This window comes from Strongylocentrotus purpuratus, unplaced genomic scaffold, assembly GCF_000002235.5.
Source record: "Strongylocentrotus purpuratus isolate Spur 01 unplaced genomic scaffold, Spur_5.0 spur5_contig_838, whole genome shotgun sequence".
NCBI lineage: Eukaryota > Metazoa > Echinodermata > Echinoidea > Camarodonta > Strongylocentrotidae > Strongylocentrotus > Strongylocentrotus purpuratus.
In genome coordinates, this window is record NW_022145544.1 from 348,338 (window position 1) to 357,587 (window position 9,250).

The 9,250-nt window shown below is 38.8% G+C and overlaps 1 protein-coding gene across 1 annotated transcript; it reads left to right on the top strand.

Annotated features, from left to right (window-relative positions):
• Positions 1–5,770: 5,770 nt before the first annotated feature.
• LOC503549 (histamine H1 receptor) lies at positions 5,771–9,020 on the top strand (the record flags this gene model as incomplete). Its single annotated transcript, NM_001012703.1, is given in 1 exon segment — positions 5,771–9,020. A coding segment is annotated over 1 exon segment (2,034 nt). The 5' UTR covers positions 5,771–6,400.
• Positions 9,021–9,250: the final 230 nt, after the last annotated feature.

Consider the following 9,250-nt stretch of genomic DNA (forward strand, 5'->3'; position numbering starts at 1 on the left):
ACTTTTAATAGGCGAATGTCCGACCTGTGACTGGGTTGGGAGATGGAAGCGACAGTGGTCGCCTAAGGTTTGTAGGGATCCGTTCGTTAGCTCTGTTGGCTCAACCAAATTGGCGCACAGGTATCATACCTGCACCCATCGCTCCCTTCGTTTGTCTCCTTGTTCTCTTTCTCTTTCTGAGAGGTTCTCTTTTTTCTTTGTATCCATCTTCATTCTCGGTACCTGCCTCTCGAATGATTAGCATACACATGTGAAGTGCAATATTCCAGATTATGAACGGTACATTTCCATCTAGATGAAGCGGTGTAGAATTAGCAAAGTGGTACTCCCGCCCACAAGCTCCGTCGGAGATACGGCGCTCCACCGGTCACCGACGGGGGTTCGAGCTCACCGATCCGTGGTTTTATTTTTTTTTCTTCAAGTGGAATTGCTATTTAATATCCCGACTGAGTTCATCAGCCTTCAGCCGAAGACGCATCGCCTGTTTCGGTTTTCATGTGATTAGATACTGGGGATGAATATTTTGATTTTGTTCACATAATGATCATCGGAATCCTGTATAATGATGTTTTGGGTGAAAACAATTAATCCACCGATGATTTAATTCCACCTAAATGACATGGCTATATGCTTAATATTGTTTGAGGTTATCAAGAAACATCCGCTTTCCAAGCAGCATGTCAAGCTCATCCCCCTGAAAAAATACATTAGTGTAAACAATATAATACCTCATTAAGAAAAACGTCAATAATCACAGTTCTCTGTGAAATTGGGAACAGAATGCACGAGTTCTGAATCAGTGAAAAGCCGCCAATTTCTAGTAATACGGATGAAAATGTTAGATCATGGTGTAGCAATGTCTCCTTTTCAGTCAGCCTATAATGAGATATTTATCTTGTCCTTCGGCCATGACCTAATTTCCGAGGGTTCCTTATTTTATTTCAATGCCCGGAACAATAGTGACTAGACAAAATCAGGACATCGTCACTTCCGGCAATACCAGCCCTACAGTGTGTTTAGACCCCCTCATGTTCTATCTGGGAGGTCTTATCGCGTATGTCTAGGTGCCAAAAGTGGCACGGCTACTTGATTCCTTTAGTACTCCTCGATCTCACGTACGTGTTTTTAAAAGAATAATTAGAGTACAAAAATAGAAGTAACAATTGCGGGCATTAGCTGTGGCCTAGTTGCTTACTGTGTCATGATATCATCGATAAATTAGCTTTTGGAACAGATACAATATAATATGAGCTCTTTAAAAGACATGGTAAGCATAGACCGTATAGTTGCTTGCTTACTGATAATCCAAGTTGAATAATAACAAGCAGATAAAAGATTGAGTAGAAATAGCCGAATATACACGACTGTGACCATTATAATAATTATACAACTGTCTTCGATTAAACAAAAGGAAACAACAATTCCCTGTCCTTTTACGATATAAATATTATAGCAATTTGACATAATGTATTTCCACAAGACAAGGATCGCCTTGGACCGACCTCGGAGTCGAACCTATTTATTTTCCGTTTCGTGGAATGAAAATTAATTGTTCAACCTAAAATGTCACACACTGTAAAATATAGCTGTAAAGAATGAAAGAGACAGATGAAAGGCAGATGGAGTGAAAGAGAAAGTGAAGAAATTAAAGTTTAATCATCACGAGGTTACTTGATTGAATATTGCATCTGAACAGAGTTCATACCCGGTGAAGTAAAGATACAAATGCAGGCTGTTTTTATATCGTATTCATATTATACCTTATATTTTCAAGATCGTATTTTACAGGTAGGATAAGGTGAGTCTAAAATTTGGACAAACAACATATCAAATTCCTAAAGGGCCATGTTGTTTTATACATGTAGGTACATGTACGAGTTTTCTATAATAGGAAGTTTAATATAAACATCAATTATGAATCCTGCCTATTTTCCGTCTAAGCATATTTTCATCTAGCTGGAATTGACAAAGCACAAACAATTCCTTTGAAATGATGAACAATTATTATTAGGTTTTCATTTCTGATAAATTTGATCATTTGACACGAATGCATTTGGACCGCAAAGAGACACCGGCAAAACTATTCTTGAACCAGAATCGCATTGTTTTGAAAGAAGTTTGTTATTCAACGTAATTTGCTGTCAAACTCTGTTAGATGTAATGAATAAACTGATTAAAAAGCGGAAAGAAAGAGAGAGAGAGAGTGACATGGGAAAATAAATCAAGTGTCACTTTATTAATAGGTCGAGTATAAATTGAGTATGAAGTTACCACTGAATTATAGTTTCACATCCCCTGGGAGGATGTTTACAAAGAAAATACAGGCAGTATAAGAGTCAAATTATAGCTTCTGTTCTTAAATATTTTTTTGTGCAGGTATGAGAGTTGAAGGAAAGGTGACAACAACAGGGAAGAGTTTCTACGGAAAATAACCTCTCAAAGGGTCACTCCGTTTTTAGGATGGAGTTGTTTTGGGCTTTAAAAGGAATAATTCAGTCCAAATTCAATTCAGTTCGAAATCAACTGAAATCATTAAAATAAAGTATCATGTTAGATCAATGATCAGTTATTAATTATTGAAGCAAGAAGGCAACCCGTGAGAATATTAACGTGATGCTTCCTAACAAACTGACGAAAACAAAATGCTGGTGATTCTCAAAAACAATAAATGAGAAAAAAAAATTGGGAAAGAAAGCCAGATTATCTCTCCCAGACTTACTAAACGGTGCTCTCTCTTTGATTAATTTATTAATTAATTTATTATAATTTTTTTTTTTTTTTTTTTGGGGGGGGGGGAGGGTTCGGGGAAAGGACTACGTGTTTTCCCCCGAGATATCGAAACATCTTTGTAAAGAAAATATGAAAATGTGAATCTAAATGGCGAACATACAGTAAACTTATAATTAACATCCATGCATAGAGGACAGGAAAGATTAGACCTCCCTGCATGGTCACTGGCAGGTGGTTATCTCATCAAATCAGCTCTCAATTAACATAAGAATAAGGGGATCATGGGGGACCATCGGGTACCGCTTAGGAATTGTTTGCTATATAAAGGGCGCAAGTAGCTACAAGTAGTGCAGTCCTGCTTTAATACTCTATAATTATTCTTACAGTAAAACCAAGAACCTTCTGTAAGCGTACATGTTCCCGTTCTTGTGACCTCGTTTTTTTAAGTCACGGTTTCTATCTCCCGAAAGGTTTCTATTAAAGCTCATATCCATCAGCTACCGGAGTGGAAAACGTCTTCATGAAGGAATAGTCCATTAATGCAATTATATTTTAACACAACTTCCAAGCTAAATTTACCTGTCAACGTATAGTCGCAACAGAAATCAATCATGGCGTTCCCAATCAACGGAGGAAGTAAATATGATTAACTAAAAATAAGACATTTATCAAATATTTTTGCTTTTAACATCCTGACGTGGACTGGACGATTAGGTTATCTGATGAAACTACTCTACTTAAATTACTTAGTGCCCTGTTGACGGTATAACCGAGATCTATTTAAGTGTTGATAAAGATACAACTGGAAGGAGTTTTACTTAAATTGGAAGAAGAACCGGAAAATACAGTTCACGATCGGAAGATTTTTGACATTTGTAGAAAGCGAACGAGGCGAAATGGCGGTGTTTTGTGATGTGTTATTTAGAATCGTTCACAATGAATATAATGAAATAATACTTATTTGGGTGATTTTAGGTGATTAAGAGAATTAGAACACATATCCACCACGCAAAGTGCTCAAGGCGATTCAAAATCATCTCGGCTCTGCTAGTTACGAGAGTGTTTTTTACACCCTTAATTGCAAGTTGCAAGTTGATCCATAGCGACACCAACAACTAATCGTAATGTAGGTATTGCAGCACTAGTAACATCCTAGTAACAGTGGTATGCCAGAAATGCAAAAACTCATAGGAAGGATTATATATATTTTATTACATATTTCTTGAACATTAATTATTACATTACACAACACACATTAAGAAAGGTGGGCGTGGTTGTTTAAGGTATATAGCAATTCATACTTATAGACAACCACGAATTACACTAGAAAAGAAAATGGCTAAGTGAGGTTTCCAGCTAAAGTCATTTTAAGACGAAACATATCGAATGAACGAAGACTCTCTGGGCTCATGTAGTTGTCTCAAACGTTGTGAATTGTACATGCCATCTTATTTCCCATGCGTTGTAATGCTATCAACCATGAGTCAATTAGACGTTACGCACTGTCTCGTTCTTTACTTCCCATGGGTTATCTGTAATACAGACGTGAAACAGGACCAAACCAGATTCATTGATTTGGAACGTCGAACACGGAGATATCGAGTGAGACTTTGCTGGAAAACTCATCGGCATGGTCTACATGTCAATGGATCGAAGGAAGTAAATTACAACACTTGTCGCTCTGAGATAGATGATCGGTCTGTTGGTCCTTGAAGTATGACTTTTCCCGGTTAAGGCTACCATACTGGTATTTAACCCAGTATTGGACTATATCAAACAGAACGGACGTAGCTAAAAATGAATTGTTTGGACATTTCTTTCAAATGTATTCTTCTGGAATAGATGAGATGAACCTTCCATCATCGGTGCACTACGGGCAATAAAACACATTTACCCGCACAGACTTCCATTTTTATTGACACGCCACATACATTATTATGGTCATAACTGATTTCATGGAGAAAAAAAATGATATTAACTTGCTTTAGCTCTCCATTAATGCAACGTCCATTCTTTTATCTTCATATTGATTATTAAAGTCAATGGTGCTTACTTGTTTGCAAAGATAGAAAAAGGGAAATCGGAAAGATTTAGCTTAGTGCATGACAAAAGTGGATTCTATTGTATAGATTATATTGAAAAAATATACCCAACAGATTCCTATTGAAAAGTTATAACCTATTCGACCTTGAATTGTATTTCACTTTAAAGAGTAACTAATATTCTGTCTAATGATACCCCATTCATAACTATGTTGCCATGGATGACTATTAAGCATCAGCCTTTTCAACAAATGCTGTCAAAATCCTCTTGTACCGAGTCTGGGCTAAAGCAATGAATGTGGGTCAAAAGCCCTTTCATATTGTTATTTCAATCCGAAAACAATTGCTGACATATCATAATTATTCGCAATGATTTCGTGTATAAGAGACTCAAGAAAAGGCTCATTTACAAGCGAAATATATGACATTCCTTTTGTTAGAATGAGACAATGCTGGCTTATCTTGCCTTCCTTTTAATAAGGTACAGCCTTGTCATTGAGTCATTCAAAATGGGCAAAGTTTACTTGCTTGGATGAGCGTCTACTGTCTACAAAAAGTAAACCTCCAAGTTTCCATGTTCTGTTCGAGACAAACACCTAAATATTTCAAGACAGAACCATTGCGCTCGTCTTTCATAACTTCCTTTCTATATGATCAGAATGGTAAACATCAAGCATGACTAATGTGAACTTTTAGATTCTATCTAGGTTGCTCGTCATCATGATCACATGGCAGTTCTTGTTATCGACACCACACTGGACATTGACCACTCGCCCGAGGACGAGAATATGGGTCCCTCATCTTGACCTGTCTGGTGTCATTAGGAGAAATGGGCGGAAGATTGGTGCTTCTTGAAAGAAAATAAATCTCTCTCCCTCCCCCTCTCCTCTTTCCCTAACTCACACTCTTCCCCCCTCTCTCTCTCTCTCTCCCTCTCACTCTCTCTCTTTCTCTTGCTTTCTAATCATACATGTACATGTACTTTCCCTAGCATGTCACATTCCTTTGATTTATCCCTCTTCAGTTATTTCTGCATGACCTTTCACATTGCATGAATATAATTTCACCTTTTCTATCCAACCTCCCATTTATCCTTTCCCTTTTCCTTCTCTCTATCTTTCTCCGTATGTCCCTGTCTACGTGTATATCGCTTCTTGGTTTAAACAGGTTACTTCCAGACGTAACTCCTCTGTTGCCATGTTATTAATGACAGTACCGAGCATTTCTATAGCGCCTTCTCTTTACGATAAGACACAAAGCGCTTTAGGATTCGTGAGCGAGTTCCTACAGACAGATATTAAATTGTGTGTAACAATACATATTCAATTCATGCAGAATATATTCTTATATGATAAGTAATGTGCATTTTGTTGTTCTTATTTCATTTCAGATAACAAGATGTCACAAGACAAGATCTCGCGACGCTGATACAACATGAAAGAAGAGCGCTTTTCAGCCCGATGAACGTTAAAAATACCTACTACGCTTTCTTATCTTAAAGGAAAGATAACATACGCTTTATCAAGTGGTTGGATTGACTGAAGTGCACGTGTCGATGATTTTCCCGTAGAATGAATACACACTGATGTGAGTAATTTCTCGAAGAGACCCCGCGAAAAGACTCCAATATGGCGTCTGGATTAGGTAAATTAGGCGAAACTTATCTGAACATCGATCACGCGAGTACTTCTCCTCAACTGTTTAGTGAGGAGGATTACAGTGGTTATTCAGGCTACCCCATGAACGAGAGCAGCTTCAACGAAAGCGCAGTATCGCCCAGTGTCGTGAAGCGCCCTCTACGAGTGATCATACCAATAGTTACCGCCATGTCGTTTGTAAGCCTTATCACCTGCATTGGCAACGCCCTGGTGATCGTTGCGGTACGAACGGACCGACGACTTCGAACAGTGAGCAATTATTTCATTCTCAGTCTTGCTGTTGCGGACCTACTCATTGGAACCCTCGTGATGCCGTTAAGTATTATCTACTTTGTGGAAGGCAAATGGATACTCGGTCTCATCGTGTGCGAAACATGGTTAACCGTCGACTACGTCACCTGTACGGCTTCCATATTCAATCTCTTCATTCTCAGTCTCGACCGATACTGGTCAATCAGCTCCCCGTTAAAATACATGAAGAAAAGAACTCCACGTCGCGCCATGCTTATGATAAGCTTGGCTTGGTGTCTTTCTTTTTCATGGATCGTACCGGTTTGGGGCTGGCATTACTTTGAACGGGATGGCGAACCCAGGGGTGTCCCGTCCGACGAGTGCGACACGGAATTCGGCTCCAATATAATATTTAAAGTCCTGACAGCAATACTCAATTTCTACATTCCGCTAGTGTCCATGCTTTTCGTTTACGGGAAGATATTTTATGAAATCAAGACAAGGTCCAAAATGTGTGTCGGGCAAAGGTCTAGCGGTAACAAAAAATATTCGATCAGACACTCTGCTCATATGATTCCGTTACCCGTGGCGGTCGATGTGTGTCCAAACACTCCTTCAAATGAGGAACCGGAAGAAGCGGAAGAACAAAATGCTTCGTGGATACCAGACTACGATTCATTAAGCACAAGCAAAGACACCTCACAGGAATACGCTGACCAGAGCGAATCGTGTCCACCAAATATCGCTGCTAAACGTATAAAGAAAGGAGAGGTTGATCATCAGTTAAAGAACATCTCGCACTTAACATTAGCAACTATGGGTCTTGCGGGTATAGTAGGTCCAAGTATGATGGGTGTGCCCTCGGGGCAGCGGATACTTAAGAGGAAAAGGGCCGAAAAGGAAGCGCTCGCTATAAAGCAAGTAAAAAGAATTCTGCCTGAAGAGAACAACAGACCCAGAATAGAAACGATTCATGTTCCAATGATAAAAGAACCATCTAATAGCACTTCGAGTGGCACTGTTGATCCACAGTTGGACGGTGAGATCATTCAAATGAAAGAAATAAACGGTAATGTATCACATAACAAGTCCATTCTCCGGCAAGAAGAAGCGTTTTTATGTCCGGATCGTGCTCCAAATGGGACGGCGAAAAGGAGAATTTCATTTACTGTTGATTCGGTTGCATCCAAAGAAGAACTTGAACCATTGCGAAGAAACTCTTACGACGAAAGAAAGACAACAAGCCCTAAGTATCGGGGAGTTAGGTATAACAAAGAGAGCTCCAGCCCTACTCACCTTCTTCCAACTGATAATATAAGCCCGGATAATTTGTCTCCCAGTCGGGCAATACCTAAAGCTCAAGTAAAGAACGGTGGGGTCGCCGGTCGATTCTCCTTTGCAAGGTTTAGTATTCGGCATGGGAAAACAAGTGAGTTCCTACGGGATCGCATCAAACGCTTCTCGTTAAACAAAGAACGAAAAGCTGCCAAACAGCTAGGTATCATTGTCAGTTGTTTCATCACATGTTGGCTACCGTATTTCATCTCCTTCATGGTTATCGCTTACTGTCCGACCTGTGTAAACCCGAATGTCCACTATGCTCTGATATGGCTGGGATACTTGAACTCAACCATGAACCCCTTTATCTATCCATTGTGTAACAGTAACTTTAGGAAAGCCTTTAAGAAGATCTTCGGCATCACTTCGTGTAGATCTTCAACCAAACCCAAACCCCAGACCAGATCAATGTACAGAAGACCGAAAAACAAATGAGCTGCTTATAATGTCTTGAAACAAAATTATTCATTAAGTGCCAGATATCAAATTATGTAGATATATTTTTGCGAAGTAATTGATGTATAGGAAATTACATATAATATACCAATAAATCGGGTACAGCTTTACGTATTATAGCATTCACATATATCTCATATTTAAAAGGAAATACGGAAATCTTTCAGAACAAGATCTAAGAGTTGTAACAACGATGCGGTTGTAGTGAGGAAGCAACTAGGTGACGTCCACACAAATAAAACAGATCATAAAGTTGCTTAGAAACCATTTTTATCCAAATTTATAAGATTAACTGTCATTGCCATAGCAAAGTAGCAATTTAAGGGCTTGATACGAAATCTTTAAATGATATTCAAAAGAATTATTGCAGGGTTATTTTTACTTTTGTCAGAACCTTACAATGTTCAGGTATTATTTTGTCTGTATTCCCTTTGCAAAGTCAAACCTGGGCCCCGTCTTATAACGAATTGCGATTGATTCGAATCAATTGCAAGTCCTCCAATCAATCGCAAATTTGCAGTCTCCTATCTCTTATGTACATAGTTACGATTGATATCAATCGCAACTGTTTATAAGACCTGGCCCTGGTGTCTTTAATATTCGTAGTTCATTTTTTGTTGTATCATCAGACTATTAAACTGGTTCATGTGCATGTGTGTATTCCACAATGCCGTTATGCTAAAAGTAGGGTTAGATATTTGAAGATTGATGTTCATGCATTTTTCATAGGAACCTATCACGACCCTGACGTCGCATAGATTCCAAGGTCTTACAACATTCCCTCGCAACATAAAC